The sequence below is a fragment of the Hippocampus guttulatus genome, chromosome 13, assembly GCF_054856545.1.
Source record: "Hippocampus guttulatus isolate MCC_2025c chromosome 13, RoL_Hgut_1.0, whole genome shotgun sequence".
Lineage (NCBI taxonomy): Eukaryota > Metazoa > Chordata > Actinopteri > Syngnathiformes > Syngnathidae > Hippocampus > Hippocampus guttulatus.
The window spans coordinates 1739681-1767636 of record NC_141273.1 but is presented as its reverse complement, the minus strand read 5'-3'; the positions used below and the strand labels follow the sequence as shown (position 1 = coordinate 1767636).

Below are 27956 nucleotides of genomic sequence, written 5' to 3'. Positions count from 1 at the left end.
ACCCCATCGCGTCAACGATTTCACAGAGTTTTTATTTATTTATTTATTTCATTGGAACAGTGCCCATTAATCAAGACAAGAATCAACAGTGTAAATGCGCCGGACTTAGCATAAATGCTAGTTTTCAGCCGTCGTTCCAAGGCAGTTTTCTTAGCATAAACAGTGAACATAAAATAACAAAATAATATAGCACAACACATACGATGACAGTCATGCATTCTCAGCCACTTTTCCTGTGTACGCTTTGTTGTTTGAAGCAGTTCTAGATGAAAGAGGAGAGAATCAAAGTCTCTCTTCACCAGTGGATCAGAGACATCCAACAGCACCGACATCTCTGCTAAACAAAATGGGGCTGCGAGAAATGCTGCCCATTACAAGCGCAAAAAACAAGCGCCCCGGGGTTGTCCAGCGGTGACAGTCAAGTAGTGCCGACATTCCTACCAATGAAAATCAATGATGGTACACGTGTGCTGCCGAAAAGGCGCAACCACCACCAAGCACAGATTCGTCTCTGTTGATGAATGTCATGGCCAAAAACGCTGAAAACAGTCCACATCCGGTACACACGAAGTAACAACAAACACCATGTGAGAAAACAAAAGACAAAAACGACAAAAAAAAGCTCTCGCTGACTGCCTTTCTTGGGCGCTATCTTGGAATTTTTTTTTGTAATTTTAGGCTACATAGTCTTTGCCATTGCAGTGGCTCTCAAACGTACGTCCTTATTTTTGTCCTAGTGGAAGCCCCGTTGAGCGTGTTAGGGAATTTGGAAGACAGCTCCGTGCCATCCTGGGCATTCGGGCGTACCAAGTGTGATTCCTTTGACACGTCCCCCGCCACACCTGACAATTTGGTGGCTGAAAGTCGTCTAAATTTTTAAAACTACTGGAACCATATCTATGGATTGGCGTCGGTAGTGTAACAAACTGGCAAGAACCAGATTGATACGTGAATTGATCAAATGAGTTCTCCATAGTATCAATCTGGGGCTGCTCCAATGAGATCTGCTCAGTACAATATACGCTGATTGGGCGATAGGGGAACTTGCGCTCGCTTACCAAACTTCCGTTTTGACCATTCCCGACAACGTATGAAAATGTTGTCTCCGGCATGCGGCTTGTTTTGACAAGCTGAAATCATGTTGTATCGACAATTGGTGGCACCCATGCAGGACGTTGAAGCGTGCAAAGTAGGTTGAGGAGGAAGTGGAAGCACTCCTCCACGGCGAATGATGTAAAAATTGGCCAGGGTGATCACAGGATCACTGCTGTGACGTGGGCACTTGGAGACCACCTTCCGCCACATGGGCCCTATTTTCACTGACAGGCACCTGTGGATTTGGCATAAAAACAAGCACAACTTCATTTTTGTATGTAGTTTATCGTGCCGGCGCACTGACTCACCCCTGACACACCTGACAATTTGGTCACAGGACGTAGACGGTGTTCGGTGTCATGGGCACATCATTATTGTGCCAGCACAACTCTAGTTCAGCAAGTTTGCGGATTAGGTCGACCACGCCGCACGTAGTCGGCGTTCCAGCTGGACGAGGGCGTTTTCTATTCCACTCCCCCGACAAACCTGCCAATTTGGTGAGAAAAGAAAATTTTAGAGTACCAAAAAACAGATAGTGGTGCAGGTGGTGTCACGTGATTTTGGTGCACTCAATTGAGGTGTCCTCAAATTCGGCACTTCGTGGACGTGTGTCGTTGTCACTGTATTTCATTCAGAAATCTGACAACAGCGTGCGACAAAGGCCTCTGAAACATTGTCAAAATCAATTTCCGTCATTTCCGGACTTTAAGCCACGACTTTAGTCACACGCTTTCAACTCTGCGGCCTATTTAATGAAGCGGCCTATATAACGATTTTTCGAATGGCTGCCAGGGAGCACTCAAGCACAAAAGGTAAGAGTGAGACAGTTGATATATACATGTGTCAAGGAAGACGCTGTCATCTGTCACACACTGAAAACAACTGGCCGTGAGAGGGCGCATTTGACGTGTGTTTTGGACTGCATCCACCAAGGATTATGATGCCCCCCATCACCCCCCCCCCCAAAAAAAAGACATTGTTGTGAAAGTTGACATGAAAGCGTAGATGGTAGTAAGTCTAATGAAAAAAATGCATCGAAAAAAAGCATTACTCAACAGCGAACAGTTACTTTTATGTTTTTTTTAACCAGCCCTGTTGTTTTACTGCCATAGTGATGCCGCGTTACAGGAACTATTTGGAAAGAAAAGTTAAGGTCTGTTATTAAAACACTTTCTGTGTACCGTCTTTCTTTGTAAATAGCTCATGTTACAATGTGGGCAGGAGCGGCAAGGTGGTCGAGTGGTGCAGTGGTGTTCACAGTGCAGTGGTGCAAGGTTCGATTCTCCGTCCTCCCTGTGTGGAGTTTGCATGTTTTCCTTGTGCCAGCGTGGGTTTTCTCCGGGTTCTCCAGTTTCCTCCCACATTCCCAAAACATGCGTGGCAGGCTGATTGAACACTCTAAATTGTCCCTAGGTGTGAGTGTGAGCGCAGATGTTTTTTTGTCTCTGTGTGCCCTGCGATTGGCTGGCAAGCGGTTCAGGGTGTCCCCGCCTACTGCTTGAAGACAGCTGTGATAGGCTCCAGCACCCCCTCAACCCTTGTGAGTCTAAAGCGAATCGGAAAATAGATGGATGGATGGACAATGTGGGCACCTGCGGCTTATAGACGGGTATGGCTTATGTGTGTACAAAATGTTTTTTCCTTTAAAAAAATGTAGTTGGTGCGGCTTATCATCAGGTGCGCTCTATAGTCCGGAAATTACAGTTATTGAACAATTTATCATCATTTGCATCTTGAAAATATTTTAATGGCACCGCCCTGACTATTGGAGGGAGGGGGGTGTCAAGCAAGGATGCACAGTCGTGCATGTAAGATGGTGTCCGATTGCCCACGTCACATGTGCAGCCGACTACATCACCCGCAAGGGGAGATCTTGCAGTTTACCACTTGAACCCACTTTGTATGAGCACGGACCCCAACAACTCTATTTCCGCTTCGGCAGTATCAAGCACTTGCGCATCGACTATCCTGATTGGAACAGAAATGAGGGAAGCCATAACGATTGACTGGGAGTCGGCTACGCCCATCCCCTTGAACCGAATTCTACCTGTGTAAAGTCTAGGAAACGACCAAAATAAAGACAACTCCACACATGCGCACAGTTAGACTTCGCTCTGCGCTAGACCTGGGCTGGGCACGAAAATAGTCTATGTGTGACCCACGACCACCCAGCCTCACACTCACCTAATCCCCCCCCCCCCCCCCGGCCCCCCCCCTATCACAGCACACTCCTCCCACCCTCTAGTCTCACATCCTGCCTCAATCCCTCCCCTGACACACACATGCACATACACACACACACACACACATACACACACACACACACACATACACACCGCCATCACCACCCCTATAGCTGTGCTGCGGCCAGGGGGTGATTGCAAAAATAATATAGAATACAGAGCCCTGAGTGTTTACCTCAGTTATATTCAATTATTTTTATCAGCCTCAGTTGTTTAATTACTTCTGCAGGTTACGTTGACAATAATCATAGCACCGTAAATGTCTTGTTGATTGTTATTTTTTTAATTGTGAATGATTGCCCCTAAAACTAAGCGTAAAAGTCATGAACGTTTTAAATCACTTTCACAACTTCTAATGGGGAACAAAAAGAACATCCACATGCAATGTCGTGAAACACATTCCCAATAATATTTGGCTTTCTTACTTACTGGTGCCTGAGGGGAAGTCATTTCATCTATTCTTACTGATCAAGCAGTGAAAAATAAGACTAACAGTAGCACAAGAAAAGCATAAGTGGTTGGAATATTTCTTGCCATTTATCTGTTTTAATTAATGGATCCATATAGAAGAGTAAACGAGCATGGTGCTCTTGAGTTGCCAAGAGGTGCTAAAGTGCAATCAACATCCCCACATGGGTAGGGAGGAGCTTTGTCATATTTGGAGTGTAATTCGTAAAGTCAATTATTACTCATAAATCACAATTACATCATGCAAACACCCATCACATTTTCAACATGGTTGCAATGTGGATTCATGGTTATGAAAGTAGTCGGTATGCATGAACACTTGCATACAAATGAGGTGGTGATAAAAAAATTAAAAAAAGTAATAAATCAATGAAAAAATGAAAATCTTGGCTTCTGTGCTGTATTTGCTCCCATGAGTGACACAACAACAATAAACATGTAGGTGGGCAGGGAATAGTGTTGGTTGTTATTAACGAGATGAGGTATGTCAGGAAACTTCCAGGATTGGTGTCACAAAAGTTCAAACTTCAAACTGCAAATTTTCACCTTTGCCATAACCCAGCTGGAGTCGAACATGTGCCCAGCCTTCTTTGTCATGCCTTCATACACTCCATAGGCGTGTCCAGCACATATTTAGGGGTGTTCAAGCACCCCTAAAAAGAATGACAGCATCTCCCATTTTTTTTCTTTTCTGGATGTTTCTATGTTTTTTACTGTGCTGTTCTGAACACTTTGAAACGTAATATTTTAACAACATAAATACAGTGCAACTCTTCACCCCACGCGTTTGCTTGAAAAATGATCCCGTTCTGTTACCTTGAGTGAGTGAACCTTGCTATAACTAGGATATGTGACACATTTCTTCTTCCCAATCCCAACACATTATTGTAACAGATATTATACCACAGGTGGTGAATTTACAAAATTTTGCCGGGCATTCATCATTCGTGAGCAACAAGGGCAATTGTCAGTTATTTTCAGTCTGTCAGTCCATCATGGTATCTTAACCAAGCCTCCATCAAAAAAAAGAAAATTACAGTCCAACGGCTAAAAAAATAACCCAATTTGATTAAAACGGCAAATGGAGTGCATACAAATGTTTTGTATTGGGTTTTTTCGCCCCCTCTACACCTCTCGCGATCGACTTGGGAGCAGTCCGCGAGCTACTGGTTGACCGCGATCGACGTATTGAGCACCCCTGGCCAACAGACATAAAAAAGTGACAATGTGGTGTCTTCGATGGCCATTACAAGTGATGCCTTTTTTCATTTTTCTTGCGATGCAAAGTTCAGTTCTCCCTCTTTCCTGAGATGCTCTTCTTTTCGGACCAGCGGCTCACATCTCTATGTTCCACGCTGCATCTCTGCTGCATTTAGTGCCAGAGCCATTTCCTAACAAATTTAACTTGATATTATATAAATTGTATAGACGACACTGTTTGAATCCATCCGTTTTAAATACGAAGGTTTGATCAATATATCAATATAAGTTCATCATGGCTGTGTTGCGGCATGACAAGTAAATCATTTATAGGAGCATGACTGAGGTAAAAAAACAAGGAAATCAGCTGAACTGAGGAAAAGTTGCATGCCGAGAAAATTCTGAGCCTTTCAGGCATGCAACTTTTTCTCAGTCAGCTTGTTTGCGGTTTGTGCCACTGAAAATTGGAAAAAACTAAAAAGTCAACAAAACCTCCAAGTATTTCCAATGAAGAACTTTGGAATTTTCAGGGGAAAAAAGAACTTTAAGACGAGTCTCATACTGAATTCATACTCACACAACTAAAATATCAACATTTCTGTTGCAACGAATGAAGTGAAGTGTTCTGAAATAAGCAGTTCATTATTCTCTGAATGTATCCAGTTCGCTTGCGCTCTCTCTCCCCCGTCACCTCTCACTGTTGTACACACCTACACTTACACACACACACACAGCTTACCTTATTTTTTAAAAAATGTAAATGATAGTTAGGTCCAACTGTCCTTGATCCACCCGACATAAGTTTCATCATGACAATACAAAGTACACTTGAGCTTGGAGTTTGACTGCAGAGTTCAAGGAAAATAGCTTTCGCTCTTTCACACCAATGTCACCTTGACTCCCACCCTGACATGAAATTGTTTGGAACGGAAGTAAATTCTCCCGAGTGACATTGGAGATTGTTAATCCGTCAAAATGATTTGGTGATGGTTGAAAAGTGCTAATCCCTTTTGTATAATTCAGTACCAGGGAGAACTGCCTAATCCCTTGCTGAGGGTCTGCTTTTAAAGAGAACTCAAAATAAAAGTCTGCCTTAAAAAATTATCTCAAGCACCTGGAGGCTTATTCGCATATTTTTTTTTATTTTTTTTTACATTGGCTCAAAACTAATTTCTTTCAATATGTATTTTACATTTGAAACAGAAAGTCACTGTAGTGTAGTGGTTTACTTGCCTGATTTCCATGCAGGCAGTGTGGGTTCAGTTCCTACTCACGTACTGTGAATTCAAGTCGAATACTGTTTACACCAGACAATGACCTCAGTTTGTTTTGGTGGAAAGACATTTTGGTTCATCCCATTGTTAATTTGCTCATGACTGTGGCATATTATGCTAATTAAGCTGCTATCATCTGAGGACACTTGTTGATGTAGCTGCATACCATTTCCATATCCATGATAGCCAACATTGGCGTTCTGAAAATTTTGACCTAAGGGTAGCATATACAGGATGAACAAAAGGGGTCCAAGTACTGACCCCTAAGGGACCCCACATGTCCTTTCATCCACATTCAAACTTCCCAATGGTCGCAAAACAAGTCCTTTCATCCAAGTAGGTCCTGAACCATTTTAGGATGGTTCAATTTAATCCTACTCAAGTTTCCAACCTGTCCAACAATATATTATGATCTACAGGACCAAACACTGCGCTGACAAGTACTGACACCTTTCCTGACTCATATAAAATGTTGTATTCCAATGAGCTGAGTCTGTACTGTGATGAAGTCAGAAACCTGATTGGAATACAGTATATCTTAACGTTCATTTGAGATGAAGAAATTGCTGACTGGATTAAAACCGCCTTTCTTAACGGAGATTTGAGGCAGTCAAGTGGTTAGCGCACCGACCCCGCAGTGCAGAGGTGCGGGGTTCAATTCTGGCTCCGGCCTCCCTGTGTGGAGTTTGCATGTTCTCCCCGTGCCTGCGTGGGTTTTCTCCGGGTACTCCGGTTTCCTCCCACATTCCAAAAACATGCAAGGCAGGTTAACAGAACACTCTGAATAGTCCCTAGGTGTGAGTGTGAGCATGGATGCTTGTCCCTTTGATGTGTGCCCTTCGATTGGCTGGCAACCAGTTCAGGTTGTCCCCCGCCTACTGCCTGAAGACAGCTCGGATAGGATCCAGCATGCCGTGCGACCCTTGTGAGGATAAGCGGATCAAAAAATGGATGGATATGCGTGTGTGTGTGTGTGTGTGCGCGCGTGTCTATAGTTCAAGAATGCAGGTAACTTTAAAAATGAGGCCAATCGGCGCATTTAACTAACCCTCTTTGTTGTAAAAACAGTATAATTCCCCATGTTCTCTCATTTCCGCTCCAGAAGTGCCCGTTGGACAATACAATCAAGGACAGGCTTCACTCAATACTCTTGATCAATCCGGGCACCACATAATTACAACACGGACCCGACTTGGTCAGTACAAATGATTCCCTTGAGTTTTGTGCCAAAAACCTCTTCTTGTTTGGTCTTTTAATCATAAATTGACAGATGTGATTTTACATTTGGCCTTTTCTAATCACATAAATGACGTTAAGAGTATAAAAGTGATGTAAAATGGTGCATGCTGGCTTTTAACTCATTCACTCCCAAAGACGTTTTTAAACGTCTTTTCAGACTTGGTCCAGAATCGGCTGGTACTGAATGAGTTAATATGCTGGAATTTATGAATTTCCCACAAGCTGAGACGCTAATCCCCTCGCTCAACCAAGGGCACATGCAATAAACCATTAGAGACTCGAAACTAAACTAAACATGCACGTCTGAACCCCACTTCGAGTGCATGGAAAACGAACGTCATCAAATTTTGTTTCTGGAATAAGCCTGTGAATGGTGCTTGCGGTGAACATGCAGCATGAAAAATGGATGAGATGTAGCTTCTGAGAGGAAAACTAGACAGGAACTTGATATGGTGAGTGTCCTTCGATTCAACACCCTGATTTAGAAATATCAGTGAGGGAAAGAGTAGAAAAGCCTCTCCACAAGCCTTTTCTCAAGTTGGGCAGAGAAAGACAACGCCATTCGATATGTTGTGCAAAATGCCGTTTTTTCTTTTTTTCATTTCATTTTCAGGAAGTGGAACGCGCCACTGAAATGAAGGTATGACATCTTTTCAAGCAATCATTTCACACAATATGCAGGAAGCGTCAATGCCCTTGGACGAATCTCCTGCTGAGATGAGAGATGAAGTGGCACAAAGGATCGCGCACAGTAATAGTGGAGCGTTCTGATTGGCATGAGCTACCCATTTGCCGATATATTTGGTTGAAATGTAGCCAACGAGTTGGCCCCTTTGAAAAGACAAAATTATTATATTTCGCTAATTCGTTTGACATCACTTCCAAATGAACTTTAATGCATAGCCTAGTCGTTCATGTTCCACAAGAAGGCCACTTTTTTTTTTTTTTTTCACACACCATGAACACGGATTGTTGCGTAACACTTTGGCGACACAGATGAGCAGCCCTTTTATTTTCTGGGAAACCCACGTCAGACTTCATTTTATTACTTCTCAGATGCGGAATGTGTCTTGATCGAACATGACATGGCCATTAAGCAGCGAGTGCAGGAGGGCTAGAAGTGAATGGCTTTTGACAAGCTCTTTTTTTTTTTTAAACCCACTACTATTTTTTTCCTCCAAATAAAACAACAAATCCAAGGGCAGTTTTGAGTTCACTTGGGATTTGTTCACAATTGTTTTGATGAACTCGAATGCATATTTATAATTCCATTTGTTGCATACACGTAAAGTCCTTATCACCTATTCTTAATTATCAGATCAAAATGGACTTGTTGTTGACAGGGTCTGAATAAAGTCCGGGTGGTAAGTGGATCCCAAAAACGCAGACCAGATAAATGACGATGACAAAAAAGGTATTTATTAATGGGTAAGCGAGAGACCGACAAAGTAGAAACAGAAATCTCCGGCGACAAAAAGTCAGGAAAATCAAATGAGAACAAAAAGCGCTTGCAACCGGCAAGAAAAAATTGAAAACCAAAATACCACGAAACGAAAATGCCACGAGTCCAAACACATGAACATCAAACTAGTCAAAAATTGCTTGACTCAGAAAATACTGATAAAAACAAAATCTACCAAGGCCATACCTGTCAACTCATACGGTTTAGCCGTAGTTCAGACGGATTTTGTGGTGAATCTTACGTATATGGCGGTATCGCACAAATTATACGGATTCTGAAAATTTCCGGGGTTTTTTTTCCCCCTAACAGGTAGTTCCGTTTGCTTTTGCCCAGAATGGTGCTAGTCTACTCGAATGCTATCATTTCCGGAAACTTTCCAGTAAATCACGTGGTTCCTAGTTGAAAACAGCAGAGTATTCGTTGCATACTTCGGTAGTGTACAAGCAAGTTCTCCAAGAAAACAAATTTCCGAAAATCGCTTGCACAAGAAACATTGACAGCATTATTGCAGTGCAAAGTAAATATGAATGGATGCTGTAACTTCGAGCCGATGGGTCAGCATTTGGAGTTGGTGAAAAAAGTAACGCAGGAATACAACTCTGAACACAGTAATGCCACTAAGTAGAATGATGATCTACAATAAATAGCATTGAAAATTTCGTGGGGTTTTTTTCTGCCGTTATTTTGACATATAAAATGCTTTGGTATGTTATAAGGATTTTTTGCTCTTTATAAGGATTTTTTTGGTACTTTATACAGGTTGGCGCTCCGAAAAGTTGACAGGTATGCAAGGCAAAAGCGACTATGAGCGAAGGTCTAGGAAAAATGGCACTCGGGCAAGACCGGCGATCAAGGTCAAGAATCCGACAAAGAAAAACACAGGTCAGAATATAAAGAAGCTTGATTACATGACAAGACGCAGGTGCACTGCCGAAGGGTCACGCCCAACACACCAGCTGGTGCTGAAACCGAAACAACAACAAAGCAGAGCAGAACATGACAGTTGTGAATGATGTCACATGTTGTCAGCTGGCATTACCCTGCCGGTATTGACACATAATGCTCATTTTATTCATGTGAATGCAAAAGTATTGGCGGACCATTTTTCAGCAATGATTAAGCATATCGGTCTAAATTTAGAGACTGCCGGATAACGCCCCATTCTGTGCCGGCCTGAGGCACACGAGGCATACAACAAGCCACATAGCGGAAGAATCCGCTGTTGATGGCTCAAGCAAGGCGCCCTTCCGAGGAGGCAAGGCCAGTGGTGCAGAAAGGAGATGTTTAATTGGTGCAGTTTCAATGCACATCCCTTAATTCATCTCCAAACTCCACTGACATTTTGCACTCCGCACGGTGGTCGTTTGGAAAGTCACAAAGTCCACAAATTAAGTTTGGATCGGTTGCCCTTGTGGTTAATACACAGTCAATTAAGCATCAAACTGAGACCGGTGTTGACGACATGTGCAAAATTATTAGATGCTTTTAAATGTCATAGACGGAAAAATTAATGAACGACAAGATCAGGTTTTGTTAATTCTGCATCACAAACCGCAACATTAAACTTGAATTGCCATCTCGTTGCAACTTGTGCATCAGTACGGGGAAGTAGATCGCAATAAATAAATGTTTTAACAACATATCATCTCAGGTCAATTATCATAAGCACTCTTTTTCTTTTTCTTTTTTTTTGCATTGCTCACACTGCAGTTATAATCGCCTGCCTGTGAACTCGCTCATGTGCAATAATTGTATTATTCATGCTGCCATTATACTGCATATGGAAATGAGAAGAGCACCAAAGTCATGGGAAACAATCAGAGTGCGTCATGGTAATGACCGCCGCAAAACTGTACATACAGAGTGACGAAAGGGAAAGAAAAACATGTTTTTTTTTTCACAAAGGAACACCTGCAAAAATGAATTTAAATATCTTTGAGATGATGGCCGGAGTCAGTCGACTTCCCCCTATGCTACAGTAAGCCAAATAATAATGGCACTTTTCCAAGGAGCTTAGGTGAACCATAATTGCAAGCATGCAAATGAATTCAAAGCCTCGTGTTAGCGGGGCTGTGGGAAGAGGAGAGAGGATTTAGAGCTGAGATTATTATGCACAGTTACCGCAATAAAAGACCACGCTGTGTACTGTATCCGGGTGAGTCTTAGATGGAAAACTTTATGGGTGCTCAGCACTCACAAGGAAACATAGAGCACCTTGCAATTAGCATATTCGTAAGATAAGAATGCAAAATGGAACACTTGACCGTCGGAAAAACAATCTTTTGAAACCACACATTTTATTGCTCGATTATGTACCAGAGGTTACGAGTGTCATGTGATGCTGAAATATTTTCACAGATTTGTAGTCATGCTGCACAAAAAAACTGGATTCCGTTTGTTACAGTGTCACAATGTCGCTTTGAAAAGTGTTACGAAAGGTGATTTCTAAATAAAAAAATATTTATTCTGGCTCTTCAAGAGCCGTGTGTCATTTGTTTTCTGTTTCTATAGATACAGAGGCTGCTTTATTTTGTAAAATTAATTTGTAAATGTGAAAGGCACACCGGATGCTGTTGCGTGATACACTTCCTAATTTACATTGCATAAAGAAGCTCCGAAAGCTTTGTGTACTAAGCCAAGCAAAGCATGTTATCACGTTGCGGGCTGGTGGAAGACCCCAAAGAGCGGGCAGGAGGAAGGAGCAGGGTGAACTTGGAAAACTGTATTAACAAAATACTAAATCCAAAACAAACATTATCATGAAAACAAAAAGAATCCAAAGTAAAAAACTAAAACCATGACTGAAGCAAAAAAAACTAACAGTAACAGAAACAGAGACAATGACAGAAACAAACAATGACCCGACACCGAGTGGTCGTGCCAGGAGTCCTTTTAACAGACACTAATGACACAATAACCAACAGGTGTGCAGCTGCAGGCGGAGCCCTACAGTGCCACCTGTTGGTCACAAACAGAACCATGACACATGTACGTTTGTATTTTGTAAATTAATGCAATATTATTAATTAGTGGGGTGTGTTCACTGTGAATTTACATTTGAAAGACGTTGCGATTGTTTACGGTTAGCATTTACGACAGCGATTAGCGCATTAGCTCGCGAAAATTAGCAAAATTAGACAGTAGACAGTTGGCATACAACAATGTCAAAATCTCACCGAAATTTTCATGGTATTAAGGCCGTGGTTCAGTATTAGAGTGATACCATCACATTCCTTGTAGACAAACAGTACAACAATATTCACAGGCATGCAGTCTTCTTTTTGTGGTAGTAAGGCACACGCAACAGAAGGAGCAGCACAATGTCCGTTATTCTTATTTTGAGTACTATATTTTAGTGACACTGTTGTTTCTCTTCTAAGAAATCCATGAGAGCATTTTTGGTTGTTGTTTTTTTGGGGGTTGGAGGGCTTGGGGGGGGGGGGGCGGGGGCTGGAACGGATTAATGGCTCTTCCATTTATTTCACTGGGGGAAAGAGGATTTGAGATCGAGAGCTATGTTTTCAAAGACTACATCGACACCGTGGCGGAAATATCTGTGGAAACTGATTCTCATATCAGCTCAAGGTTCACTATGTGAGTTTGCCAATTTGGCAGACTTTTGTCCACCAAGCTTAGCGGACCGGTGTAGCAAACGGAGTGTCTTGGAGATCCGCCTGGCGGAGTGACAAATTGGTGACAGAAAGTTGATCAATACCTGACACTTGCGCAGGATAGACAGGTGGTCCAACTTTGATGTATTGCATCTCTAAATATGTGGACACTGGGTGACAAAGTATTCATTCACTCATTCATTATTTTTCTGAACCGCTTGATCCTCACTAGGGTCGTGGGGGGTGGTGCAGCCTATCCCAGCTGTCTTCGGGCAGTAGGCGGGGGACACCCTGAATCGGTTGCAGGCCAATCGCAGGGCACACAGAGATGAACAACCATTCGTGCCCACACTCACACCTAGAGACAATTTTGAGTGTACAATCAGCCTGCTATGCATGTTTTTGGAATGTGGGAGAAAACCGGAGGACCCGGAGAAAACCCACGCAAGCACGGGGAGAACATGCAAACTCCACACAGGAAGGCCGGAGCTGGAATTGAACCCGGTACCTCTGCACTGTGAAGTCAACGTGCTAACCACTCGACTACCGAGCCACCTTGACAAAGTATTTGAATCATTATATTTCATTCCACCGCAGTAGACTCCTGGGCTGGCACAGTTTTGGGGGAGTTTACACGAATGATATGCACTTTGGGGCTGTCTCCAAATGCCCACCGCAGATGTGCTTGAGAGTCTAGTGAACGACTAGTGCACCACATTTCAAAGGTATGAAAGGTTTGATTGGTCAAGATTGAAGTTGGCTGTGACCACTCCCACGGCGGCGGAGTCCTCCTACCTGCAGATCTCCCGGCCTGCGCTCGTCTAATCTGATCTAACCCGCTTCCGAGCAGAGGCATACCACGCACTTTGTGTAAAGAATCACTCTTGATTCACACGGATCAGGAAAATAGAGCCCAGCGTGTCACACGCATGGGCTTTTGCATTTTTCATCTGTGTGTATTCTCCTGTCCTGACCTCTGACACACCCGCCTCATGTAAACTGGGAAGGGGTGTGCAAATGCATAAGAGACATGATTTATTGAATTATGAGGTCGCTGAAAATCATGGCACGTCGCGATTTCCTGAGACTTGTGAGTGGAATTGAAATTCAGGAGAAAAAAAATACAACACTTTAAATACGAAAATCACTGAACTCACTTTTTTTTATTTTTATTACTTAATTTTTTTTCCATCGGGAACAGTGCTCATTCCATACCAAATCAAACCATCCTTTTCAAAGAAACCTGTAGCATTGCTGGTCGTGGTTAACGTGCCTGCTTTTTAGCGGATATTGTTCTGGTCTTGATTCTTGGCCCCAGGCCCTCCTGTGTGGATAATAACACTTGCAGATCACACGCTAAAAGTCAGTAAAATCATCATTATTAATTCATCGAGACGTTTGTGTCTTGTGAGATCAATATTGTATCTGAGAGTAGTCATTCAATATTAATTGGCTTAGTCCAGTAAAGTCCTGCTTAGTCAAGACAAATTCATGCTGCCAGTGTCAAAAGCCACCCGGTTGATTTTGAAGTGCTGATAATGAACAGGGGCTTTACGCTACTCATCAAGACACATTGGCCCAGAGATTGAACATCGACACCCTCAAGGAGCTTTTTCTCCAGTTCCTCAGTTTTCTACCTTTCCTTGGTGACATGCACATTTACAAATCACATTGAGTCAAGCAATCAATCGAAGGGCTAATCAACCTGTTGATATCTTGGGATCGTAAGCTGATCCAAATATGTTTAGCCTTCTTCCTGCTCTTTTTCACCCATGCAAATGTTGAGGTTTGTGAACGCGGGTACGTCATTACCCATGTTTATGGCTCCATTCTTCAAGTACTACTTTTTTGCTGTTGTTTTCAACTTTTATTTTTTTCATAAGGTAGCCCGTATACCTTTCTGTGATTGGGAGCCGGCTATTAAATTTGTATACATGTCTGAGATATAATATCCATCCATCCATTTTCCGATCCGCTTGATCCTCAAAAGGGTCGCAGGGCGTGTCGAAGCCTATCCCAGTTGTCTTCAGGCAGTAGGCGGGGGACACCCTGAACCGGTTGCCAGTCAATCGCACAACACACAAATTTCCATCAACCTGTCATACATATTTTTGGAATGTGGGAGGAAACTGGAGTACCCGGAGAAAACGCATGCAGGCACGGGGGGAGAACATGCAAACTCCAGGAAGGGCGGAGCCGGAATCAAACTCTGCACCTCTGCTCTGTGAGGCCGACACGCTAACCAGTCGACCACCAGGCCGCCCTTTAATGTCATATTGAAATAAAAATAATAATCTTGTAATCCGGACTCTCCTCATCTCTTCATGTATTTCTGCTTTAGTCTGCGCTTATCTCTTATTTCCCCCCCTCACCTCGTTCTTCCGCTCACAGTGACTCATGAATCTCCCTACAGCGACTTTTCGACTGTCACATTGTAAGCGGTTTCACTGTGACTCTAATCCAATTCAGACCCCCCCCCCCCCAAAAAAAATACTCAAGCCTTACGGCTGGCCTTCTCAATGCACCCCCAAGCTCCTCCCCATTACCATTTACCCAGAAATCTAAGGGATCGTGTTTGCATTCCATTTCGCCAATGACACGCTTGCCTAAGAGTGTTTCTAAAAATATGCTCTGAGCCTGGATGGAGTTAAGAAATGGTCCAGTTCTTTACGTATGTCATTTGGGTCAGCCTGGGCACTGAAAAATGAAAGATACTCAGGAGATGAATTCACAAACGTATGGCCAATTCACATTGGGCACATCCATCTATTTTCAACACCGCTTATCCTGAACAGGGTGGTGGGAGTTTTTGGAGCCTATCCCAGCTGACTTTGGGTGGAAGGCAGATTACATCCTGAACTGGTCGCCAGTCAGTCGCAGGGTACATATTCACACCTACATGCACACCGTCACTGAGTGGGAACAGATCCCATGCAGCCCGCATCCAAGTATGGCGAATGTACCACTACACCATCGGCGATTTACATTGAATGCATTTAATAGTATCGTCAAAATTAATGCAAGCAAACATTACAAGCTACAATATTTGAAAGAAATTCTTTCAGTTGAAGCTCTGTCATTCAACAACTAAACTCACTTTCCTGAGGCTGAATTTACACTGCATGGTTCAAGTGGCACAATTTTGGCACAATTCATATACAGTATGTACCCAGGAAAGGGTTGGGAGTCAAACCTTTATTAAAATATTGGAAAATATACAATACAATACAATACAATACATGCTGATTTATATAGCGCTTTCACAACAGCAACAGCTGTAACAAAGCGCTTCACAAAACAGTTAACGTTAAAGTAAAATAATAAACACAACACATAACATAAAACACGGACAGTCGTGCAGTCCTAACCACTTTTCCGTCACACGCTTTGTTGTTTGAAATATATATATATATATGTTATATATATATGTTATATATATAAAATATATAACATTACTACCATATATATATATGTTATATATATATGTTATATATATAAAATATATAACATTACTACCATGGCTGTTCACACGCTGGAAATGACACCGTCATTTACAATATCATGTTTTGTTTTATACTTTAAGGACCTGGCCTAGCCAATCGGAGATGTGGTTAAGATGGCGATATCTGTCATGACCACTAGGAAGCACTAAAGCACCAAAAAAAAATCGACATGACTGAAAATTCAAGCTAATATAATTTTCCCGATCAAAATATATAAATAAATAAAGACTATTTATAATATTTGTAAGCAGTGAATCGTTGATATGTTACCGGCTTAGGCCATATCAGTACTCAGACACCGGCGCGGGCCCCACGGCTGCCCTGCTTTTATGAACTGACATTTCTGGCCGATTAAACGTAAGTAGGGCTTTGTGCATCACTTGCACCCTTCGCCTTGAGAGGCTTTCCCCGTGAGATGGGCGTGTCAGTCACCCAGAGCAGAATAATTTGGTAGCCGTTGATGCGGTGGACACAATCGCAAGCATGAATCGTAGCAGACCTACAAGCCCGGTTAGCGTTAGCCAAAGCAGCCTGCTAATCACGTTCCGCCTGTTCGGACGTAACAGTGCCCTACTCACGGATATTAGAGCTGCTACTTCAAAAGAAATGTTTGAAACATAACATTAGACTTATTTTTATACGCTTGCATTTAGTCGACCTACATGTTGGCCTGTTTAGCTGCCACTTCTTCTCTTCCTCCCGCCCCCCCTTGGAGAAGGTGCAAGATGACGATGACCCGATTGGATGTCGCTGTATGAATTCTGCAGCGAGACTGATCTGGACAAGTTCTGAGGTGGACCACTTCCTCTGAGGTGCTGCTATGGGAGCATCTTCCTGCAGGGCTTTATCTTATTGAATGGACTCTTACACCATTCTAACATTATATGGCACCATACTGTGTTAAAGGTTGACCATTGCAGTCTGGTCATCCTGGAAGGGGGATTTCCCCAACTGCATCAGAGGGACCTGTCCACCTTCCCTTACTGATCAGGTGTTAAGTCTTATTTACTCACCCCTTACTTTGTATATTTATGTGTTGTATCTTCCGGGCTATAAATCGCTCCTGAGTATAATTCGCACCAGCCATAAAATGCATAATAAAGAAGGGGAAAAAAAACACATTTAAGTCGAACTGGAGTATTAATCACATTTTGGGGGGGAAATGTATTTGATAAAATCCAACACAAAGAACAGACATGTCATCTTGAAAGGCAGATGGAAATAAAAATAGAGAACAACAGCCTGAATCATACATACACACATGCCTACGTGACAAACATTTGAGCAAATGTTTTCTGCTATAGTTAAATAATACAATGCTCTGCATTCCAAGATATTACAGTAACCTGACAAAACATAAAATACACAGCACGTGACAATTTAAATAACGATACCGAACTGTTCAGTAAACCACGGCATTCAGGGAAAATGTGTTTTTGGGGGTGATGGGAAAGCTGGCATTTTGGATGCCGCAGTGGTAGTAATAAGCCAAGTAATTACAACTAACTCACAATTGCACCAGATAAACGCTCCGTTCATATATGGTGAGGGAGATGGCAGATTCCAAACGGCGTCATGTAGTGCTGTTGTAGGCCCACCCAAAACATCAGGAAAACTGAAATGGCAAAAAACACTTTTTTAATTCTAGATCTCAGCAGTGTTAACCGGTTAGCACATCCGCCTCACAGTGTGGCGGTGCAGGGTTCAATTCCGGCTCTGGCCTTCCTGTGTGGAGTTTGCATGTTCTCCCTCAGACTGCATGGGCTTTCTCTGGGTACTCTGGTTTCCTCCCACATTCCAAAAAAAAAACAAACCCTGCATGGCTGGTTAATGGGACATTTTAAATTGTCCCTCGGCGTGAGTGTGAGCGCGGATGGTTGTTCGTCTCTGTGTGCCCTGCGATTGTCTGGCAACCGGTTCAGGGTGTCCCCCGCCTACTGCCCAAAGATAGCTTGGATAGGCTCCAGCACCCCCCCCCCCCCCGCCCCCCTTCCCCCAGGACACTTGTGAGGATAAGCGGTTCAGAAAATAGATGGATGGATGTGAAACATTTAATTGTGAGAAATATACACCAAAAAAGAAATCACAAATCAGTATGTGGGCAAATTTCTACTTTCCCACAGCATTGCATTTTATTTGGGGACTCATCATTTCGTAGATTCGTGATATGGAATACAATCTGGCTGTCACAGAACATGAAAAAACATTTTCATTGGCCCCTTTTATCAAGGTCGAAAACTGGAGTGTTTTCATCATCTTTCACACACATGTGGCATTTGTTGTTTTGTCTTTTCATCTTATTATTATTATTTTTTTTGGTCTCACACCATTTCACCTTGCAGAGCTGTTGCTGATGTCCAGATCGCAGACAAATCGCCTGACGAGTTGCTCACCGCAGCGCCAGACAACTGGCCTCTAATTATTAAACGGAAAGCCAGGGAGGAACACTGGCTGACGGCGAAAGGCAGACTGATAAATACACAGAGACAGGAGCAGACTTGTGGACGGATAATAAGGTGGACTGACAGAGATAGTTACCGGAGCACAAAATGAATGGGCAAAAAGACAGGTGGACAAATAGCAAGGCAGTCGCAATGACAGCTTGGAAAGCCCTTCAACTAGTTTCGGCTAAAACCAGGGAAAATGAATGAATGAGATTTTGGTTCAATTTGTATGTTCTGTCAATTCCGGAGGTGAAAGAAATATGAATAAAACAACACTCCTCTGACTCCATTTGTCCTGGGTTTCATTAATTTGATTGGCAGACAACTCGGGGCAGACGAGAGTAATGGCTTGTGGTTGCCGTGGCAACAGCCCGCTCTTTGTTACATGCTGCATTCCTGGCATCTGATGCGTCTTACGCCGCGATCGATAAATACCCCCCAAGCCCCCGCTGAAACCGTTGAGTGAACTGATGCTTTTGCCACGCCAGCGGTGTGGAAAGTAAAGGGGGAAAAAAAAATGGGTACACAAAAGGATTGGAAAAGGAGGCATTACACGAAGCTGCAAGCAGTTTCGCTGCTGAGCCGGTGGGGCCTTGATGGCTGCAGTCTCATCAAAGATTTATTTTCAGTGTCACTCACACCGCTATCAAAGTATGGTTTGTGTCTGTCTGGGTGATCTTCATCTGCTTACCTTGCCGAGATTCCATGTTGCGGTGATTGACAGAGCTCTTTGAAGGCACATTTCACCTCTCCGGGATCCCCCCCCCCCCCCCCCCCCCGCTTGGTGCATTAAAATTTCCAGCACTCACGGACGAAGCTTACTTTTTGCACATCTAATTGGCAAATATATCCATGAGCAGAATGCAGATACTTCTGTTAATGAAGCAATTATTGTCAGGTTATCTTTCTTCATAGGCATGTGTCAATTCAACAACCTGTGGCTGCTTGGAGGTATTTTCCTGTCAAGGTCAATGTCCTTCCAAGTTGGAATGAGGAAAGTCTCCCATGTTTTTTTTTAAAGTCTGTATCCTTGCCTCAGTGCCTCAATATAAAGATATCCTTGCACTGCAGTGATATTTTTCAAGTTCTAAAAAAGAAAACAAAACCCGTACTCAACTCAAAATGAAAATGAATTCAAACACGTGAAGGTGTCATCATTTTATCGTGAAAATGATTTAAGTCAGCTTCATTGGGGGAAAAAAAATCATATCCACAAGAAAAAGTGTTTATTACACACATATATTTTGAATAGTTTGAATATTTTGGATGCTGAGAGGCATCTTTGGGTCCCTTGCAAGGTGGTAAATAAATACATGAATAATTTATATATATTTTTATTTGGGGCTGGGGCAGGCGTGTCAAAATTGGTTTTCTTCTTGGCTTTTAAATCAAGTGGTTTGCCATAAAATGTAAAGACTTTATTAACAGTATAAGCAATTTTATCAAGGAATGAAAAACAGAAAGAAGGAAACAAACAAACAAAGAGCAACTCAATCTTTGATGAAAGGGCAGTAGGCTAATGAAAGAAATTTGGGGAAGGCAGGTGCACTTTTGTGAACTTTCTTACAAGTGTATGAAGCAGTTCATTGCACAATAAAACTTCCCAGCAAATTAGGAAACCGGCCTGAACAATCATGACGTACGCTAACGAACCACGCTCCGTCACTAAAAGACACCTTACAAAATAAAGGACTAAAAAACAAACAGAGATACCATAACAACACCTAAAGACTACATTACAGAATTCAAGAAAAGTCCACTTGAGCAGCTGTTTTTTTTAGGACAGATTCGAAGTTATTCAGTTAAATAGACGATAACCTGGTGAATGGTGAACAACTGAGTTTCACGTCACTTTCATTGTTGTAAACACCAAAAAACGTTCGATCCATAGAGAACAAGCGTTCTACATTTTTGTTTTTGTTATTGTGTCGTCCATAACTCATTCAGTACCAGCCAATTCTAGACCAAGTCTGAAAAGACGTCTAAAAACGTCTTTGGGAGTGAATGAGATAAACATGGAAAGCACAGCAAGACTTAGAGGTATGAGCTTTCGGGTCTCCTCACGGGTGTCATATCAACCTATTTTGCATATCTATGGTTGCCAGAATGCATTTCAGAAATGAAGTTATAAAGACGTTAATCCTTTTCCACGCTAATCTGGCATTCTTTGACATTTTAGGGCATAGGTGTCAAACTCAGGTCCTGGAGGGCTCCCGGTTGGAACACACCTGATTCAATTGATCAGGTTCAATGTCGGGCTTCCGCAGAGCTTGCTGATGATCTGATCATTTGAATCAGGTGTGTTGCAACAGGGAGACTTGGAAAAACATGCAGGACAGCGGCCCCCCAGGACCTGAGTTTGACACCCCTGTTTTAGGGGAAGCTGAGCTTCCCTTGCAGTCCGAGAGCAATCGCCACTGATTCAAACTAAATAAAAGGGGTAAAACAACGTAATGGTTGCTGAAAACATAACAATACGTATATTAAAACAACGAACCACTACTGAACGAAGCAATTATGAAATGTCAGTTTAAATTTTCTTCTAACACTCGGGCTTCTAATCAGGCAAATTAGCATTGAGAAAGTCAAGTGTTCTTACATTTTCGGGCTTGAGGAGGTTTCTCCTTTTAGAGAATATTTGTCCTGTTTTAGGGGAAAACTCTCTTATAGCAGTGAATTTGTCACAATTCTTCCCTATGACTTGCGTTAAAATTTTGCGATTTGTTACAGCGCGTTTCGTTTCACAGAGCAGTGAACTTTTCTTTCAGAACCTTTGTCTAAATGATCATAAGCCCCAATTGCAGGGGTTGGGAACTCCAGTTCCCTGAGAGCCATGTAAGAATAAGAATACGAAAACCTTTATTCGTCTCGCAATGGAGAAATTCCCCAATTACAGCAGCAAAGCTATGTAAGGAAGAAAGTAGAAGAACAAAAAGTATAGGTTTTTGGGACATTTTTAAAACAATAAAAACGGGTAGGTAGGTAGTGGCTGCCTTTGCAGTTTTAGATCTCTCGCTAATCCAACACACCTGGTTCAAATGGTGCTAAGCTAGCCAAGTGATCAGAGGGTCTCATAATGCAAGTCTGAGGTGGGCAATTCATATTCAACGGGCCATACAACACAATTGTGTTAAATATGAATCAAATGTATTTTTATAAAACAGTAAATTGTATTTCGGCGGCCCGGAGGTCCAGTGGTTAGCACGTCGACACTACAGTGCAGAGGTACCGGGTTCAATTCCAGCTTCGGCCTCCCTGTGTGGAGTTTGCATGTTCTCCCTGGGCCTGCGTAGGTTTTCTCCGGGTACTCCGTTTTCCTCCCACGTTCCAAACACATGCATGGCGGGCTGATTGGTCACTCTAAATTGTCCCTAGGTGCGAGTGTGGGCGTGCATGGTTGTTCGTCTCTGTGTGCCCTGCGATTGGCTGGCAACCAATTCGGGGTGTCCCCCGCCTACTGCCCGATGACAGCTGGGATAGGCTCCATCACCCCCAGAGGCCCTAGTGAGGATAAAGCGGTTTGGAAGATGGATGGATGGATAAATTGTATTTCCTTAATAAGCTGCCATTTTGTAGCCCTGGTTATATATGTTGTTGAAATTAGGAAATAAAAATTGAAAACTCGATGGTGGGGAAAATGTTATTGAAGTGACATATCTACACATATTTATGATAAAACTTGTGTAGATGTGCTGTAAGTCGTTGGGTCGGGACAAAAATGAGCACAAAAAATGAGCACCAAACAACAGCCTCTGGTGCTCATTTGAGAACTGTGCCAACATTATTATGTGTACCCCTGTTTATACATCCCAAAATGCAATTTTTTTTTTTTAAAAAATGCTCTTTTGCTGCTGAAAAGGCCCCAATGTCTCTTCTTTGCTGAGACTTTACATAATTAAACAGTAAACATCAAAAACATAATTTTTTTTGAAACAGAAGTGTCAACATCGGCATCAGTAGAGCGCAATTAGGCACGGAAAATAACACAAGGAAACACAAATTGTAAAACAATGCATCAAAAAGAGTAAAGTTATGAGAGTATATATACAAATATTTGCATCTACAGGGTGCCCATAAACTTGAGACTTTATGTTGCATATCGAGCAAGTAATATATGGATTTTCAACAGGGCATGGGAAAATATGTCTTTACACGAATACACAAATATATGTCGTAGTGTCCCTATCAATGAGGCCACATGGGTTTGAAGATTAGCATTGTAGAGCAAAGTATTATGGAAGCAAACATTTCCTGCCACTTCATTGTTGATTATCTAAGCCCCGACCAAATAGTCCGTAGGAATGGCCATGAACCTGCAAAAGCGAGATGTAGATGCACATGCCGGCACAAACTATTACCTCCCTGGCTTTTAGCCTCATCCTGATATAATGAGGGTCATTTCTCGCCACTGGGTTGAAATATTTTCCATCCTCAAAAGACATCTCCAGTTAGCCTGCAACCTTTTGTGCTACCTTGTGATGAAAGTCCACAATTTTCTGCAGATGATATTTCTCTTGTGCCTTGCCCTGCTTTAAATTTAATTCCATTCGTTCCAGCGAGCCAAGAAAGGTGACAGTTCATTAAAGAGACAGAGTTAAACGTTTTTTTAAAGTGTAAAAAGGCAGAAGGCAAACAAATGAAGACTCGACGTAGAGAATGGAGAATTCTGACCCGTTTCTTTTTCATACACTGTTTTACAGGGAGCGACCGTGATGCTGTTCTGGACGTATAATGAGGTATGCGATGACAGTGGGCAACGTGGGTAAAAGAGTCATGAAAGGCCCAGCGCCGTACTACCGCATCCTCCTGGGTGGGGCCGTGGTGCTTCTCCTGGCCAGATTGGCCCTGAGTTGCCCTGCCCGATGTGAGTGTTCTGCGCAGACCAAGTCAGTGAGCTGCCATCGCAAGCGTCTCAGCACCATCCCTGAAGGCATCCCCATCGAAACTCGAGTCCTCGATCTCAGCAAAAACAAGTTACGCATAATCACACCGGACAACTTCTCTTCATTCCATCTTCTGGAAGCCTTGGACCTGAGTGACAACCTCATCAGTGTGGTGGAAACTGGATCATTTCGTTCTCAGCTTGCTCTCCGCTCACTGAACTTCCGCAGTAACGTGATCCAGCTGGTTCCTGCAGGTGTACTGTCTGGCCTGACCAACCTCACTCGTCTTGACCTCAACCACAACCGACTTGTGGTTCTGCTGGACCACGCCTTTCAAGATCTGCACAAGTTGGCATCCCTCGAGGTGGGTGACAATGAACTTGTTTTCATCTCTCCAAGGGCCTTTCTGGGATTAGCTGGACTCCGAACTCTGACCCTGGAACGTTCCAATCTCACTGCAGTCCCTACTGACGCTTTGGCACATCTACACAACCTGGTTGAACTACATCTGCGCCATTTGAGCATTAGTTTTCTGAAGCCTTTCTCTTTTAAGAGGCTGTTCCATCTCCGCCAACTGGAGATCGATTATTGGCCCTGGTTGGACACACTCCCCCCACTGTCTCTGCATGGCCTCAACCTCACAACCTTGTTTATAACCAACACGAACCTATCTGTCTTCCCTGGTGCAGCATTGCGCCACCTGCACTACCTCACTCACCTCAACTTGTCTTTCTCCCGAATTCAGCATATCAATCAAGGAGAGCTTGGGCACTTCCCGCATTTGATGGAGCTCTGTCTTCAAGGGTCTCAGCTTGTTTCTATTGAACTCTTTGCATTTATTGGCCTCATATCTTTGCAACTATTGGATGTGTCACAAAATCGCTTAGACTCTCTGGAGAGGGGAGTTTTTGCATCCCCAGACAGCCTCCAGAGGCTTTGTCTGGGTGGAAACCCATTGGTGTGTGACTGCAGATTGCTTTGGTTGCTGAATAGCTACAAGCCCCCCTCCCTTCATATTCTTGATCTCCAGCCCGAGTGCAGCGCCCCCGAGTACCTCCTGGGAAAAACTCTGCGTGAGCTCAAGGAACCACTGGTCTCTCGGTACATGACCTGCACCAAGCCTCGAATTGGACCCAACATAACACAGCTGCTGATGGCTGACGAGGGTCAACCTGCACGTTTGAGCTGCATGGCAGAGGGAGCGCCAAGGCCTTCAGTGGTCTGGATTACACCTCACAGACGCTACATCACAGCCAAGAGCAGCGGCAGAGTGGAAGTCCAACCAGATGGCACCCTGGAGATCAAAGCTGCAGAGCTGCATGACAGCGGGGTGTACTTGTGTATTGCAAGTAACGCTGCCGGCAACGCCAGCTTGTCGGCCTCTTTAGCCGTGAAGAGCCTGGGCATTAGGGACAACTTTCACAATAGCAACAGGAGCTCAAACTATTTGACAAGCTCCAACAGCACTTGGGGAAATGGGACTGTGTTGTACAACATGACAGTCCCCATAGACTTAAAGACTATCATTATATCCACAGCCATGGGCTGCCTGTCCTTTCTAGGTGTGGTCATCTTCTGCTTCCTGCTGCTCTTTGCCTGGAGCCGAGGAAAAGGACGTCATAAGAGCAACTTTGATATTGAATATGTCCCACGCAAAACCAATGGGGCCTCAGCCGAAGTGACGGAAACAAGTGGCCCCCGACGAGTCAATATGAAAATGATTTGAACCTGAAGCGGACTGATGCGCACGATGACGATAACAACAATGCAGTGCACACACATCGGCTTCAAAAAAAAAGTTGCTTTCAATGACCCCCCGTGGAATTGTGACAAATGATGTACTAATATAGTGGCTGTCGATGAAGGTGATCTCGTGATCATGTGAATATCGAAGTGAAACCGTGAACGTGTTTATATCAAATAATGTCCTTACATTACATTGAATAGAATACTATAACCAACATATCAATATGGGAGTGATCTAGTGTTGCACTTGGCATGTGTATCAGTGGTGATGTGATGAGTAATGATGTTGTCCACTATCCGTGACATCAAAGTGAAGGACGGAGTCACTGAGGGTTATGGGGGGGAGGGGGGGGGGTACTCTAAACGCAGCGATAGCGATCACCGCTGCAACATGTCAGGACTAAATTGTCTAACACCCATGTTAGCTGCAGTGTGAATGGTGTGTGTTGTAATCATGTGCGCTGTGTGTGCGCATCGCTGTACGCATGTTGCGTTTGTGTCTTTCCTTGTGCATGTGCACGAATTGCCTTTCTTATCAGACAGAAATATTAAAAAGATGGGGACCGGCGGGCCTTTGTTCTCGTTGGGTCACTGTTGGGTAAAATGGGATCATATTGTATATGTTTTGTAATGGGAAAATCCAACTTATTCTTAAAAAGAAATGCTGCATTCATTTCGAAATAGTTGCCCTCATGCAAGGAGACGAACATATGGGGAATTCAATGAACTCAGGGCGACATTGCGTTGTAATTTAATGTGAGGCGTGAGCTTTGTCTTCGTCAAAGAATTCACTTTCCAGAAAAGACAAGACATTCCCCTCAGAAATAGCATCGGTCAAAGGCGTTATCGCACGAGAAAAGCTCCCTGCAATAGAAATGGCACGTTAAAGCTGTTTCAAAACGTCATAAATCACAGGCAGTTTTTGCTACCAGAAACGAAAAAAAAAGAAAAAAATCCCTCGATGTGACATAAAAAGACTCTGCGGCCACAACGGCAAAGATTTACGGGCTTGTGCCCTCTTTTGGACAAGACAAAGTTAAGCCTCACCAAGTTATGGCTTAAATTTCCCCTCATATTTCTTTGATCGCACCTCTTCACTTCCTTACTGGGGCTGTGCTTATTTCATAGGTGTCAATTTCAAACTTGTAATGGAATCTTGTAACTTTATGTTTCTTTGTGAGGAAATATTTTCCGTGTTTGGTGTGGGCAATATTGGCAAAACAATTAAGGGCAAGTCTTTGTATTGCAGGGACGTGGGTGTTGAATTGTGTAATTCTGTTGTGATAAAACATTCAAAAGTTGTATAATTGTTTTCGTATGATATATTTATGGGTATATTTTCAAAAGAAAATAAATATCAAACCTACCCCTGATTGAAATTGTATTTTAAATTCAGCTGAAGTTGCTCTAATAGCATCGGAATAGCCGTATGTCTGCAATTAAATATTTACCATTCGCTTGAACTGCACACAGATTCCCTTGCGGTGTTTGAAGTCCATGACGTCCTTTCTCTGAAAGCAACTGTTTCATATATATATCTTGATGTGATTGAGTTTGAAAGCCTGCACGGAAATCAAAGGCTGCTGTTGTGACTCATGAAGACATTCAAAGTCCCTCATTAAGTGGTACCTCTACTTACGAACGTTTCTTCATACGAAATTTTCAAGTTTCGTTTCGTTTCGTTTCATTTGTTTATTGAACATAAAACATGTACAGTAATAATTTGACAGAAAGTAAGGTAAGTAAAATAGTAAAAAGGAAAGAGAAATCAGTCATCATTCAACACGGGTATTATGTTCAAGGGAGTAGGAAGAAGTAAAGAACTTATCTAGTCCTACCCCGTGTTATGTTTTTATATTAGAGCTGTCAAACGATTAAAATATTTAATCTAATTAAAAATGCAACTGTCATAATTAACTCAAATTCACTAAAGATTAATCGTGATTCCTCACACACTTTTTATCGTTTCTGAATTTCCTTTTATATATTTTGTCCTATTTTCCCCCATTTTAATGCTCTCATCAACATGGAATCATGATTCAGTTTTCTATGTGCAAAATGCAAATATTTACTGAAATAACAATTTCGATTTTCAATTTTACATGAACATTTTTCACTTGGAGCAGTTATTCACACATAATCTCTCACACAATATTACTGTCCATCAACAACAGTGAAAAAAATATTTTGTCACACAACAGCTGCTTTAACAGCTCTTTTTATGGAATCAAAGCAGAGCAATATAACATTATAAAGTGCACATCTAAGGTAAACTAGTACTCAGCCTATAGTGGATTTAAGCCATGGTTGCATACTTCGTTTTTCTCAAGTTTGCTTTGAACACAGCAGTCACGCTATGTTGATTCTGTTGGTCCTTCTTGCGCGGAAGTCTCTCTACGGTTTTATGTAGACATCATTTTGGATGACTACACTTGGTTCGATGACAACACTGAAGACGTTTTATTTTCGCTAGGTCGCCACCACTGCACCGCTGAACTTCACCGTCACTGTCAGACGAACACAGAGAAGCTCCACCCGCTCTATTTATATGTACACGGAATACTGTAACCTTCCACACAAAATAGTTCCAAACAAGTAACAATCGCGTCAGTGGCATACATCGTTTACCTGTATGATACAGGTAACTTTGATCTTGTCAGTGGAGCAATCCGGCAACTTTTTAAAAGTAAACTTTCCATTCATAAACTCTTGAAGTATCCGTTTTCGGTGTCTCGCGCTGCCGTGGCTGGCAAAACAAACGTGCGTGGACCTATGCAGCGCGCTTGTT

At 42.7% G+C, this 27956-nt stretch overlaps 2 protein-coding genes and 1 long non-coding RNA gene across 3 annotated transcripts in view; 2 read left to right on the top strand and 1 right to left on the bottom strand.

The window, feature by feature from the left end:
- The window catches only part of lingo2b (leucine rich repeat and Ig domain containing 2b), a 53728-nt gene extending 27194 nt beyond the window's left edge, over window positions 1-26534 (top strand). The window contains exon 2 of the mRNA XM_086126594.1: window positions 23240-26534. Coding sequence (XP_085982720.1) covers window positions 23271-25148 — 1878 coding nt within the window. The 5' untranslated portion in view covers window positions 23240-23270 and the 3' untranslated portion in view covers window positions 25149-26534. The remainder of the gene's footprint in view (window positions 1-23239) is intronic.
- c9orf72 (C9orf72-SMCR8 complex subunit) overlaps window positions 1-27956 on the top strand; it is a 78932-nt gene that overhangs the window by 27216 nt on the left and 23760 nt on the right. The window lies entirely within an intron of this gene.
- LOC147195773 (uncharacterized) lies at window positions 14-27948 on the bottom strand. Its single transcript, XR_015102610.1, has 4 exons — window positions 27797-27948; window positions 17607-17710; window positions 1413-1581; window positions 14-1330 (listed from the first exon to the last, which is right to left on the bottom strand). It is a non-coding gene; the product is annotated as an uncharacterized LOC147195773 (long non-coding RNA).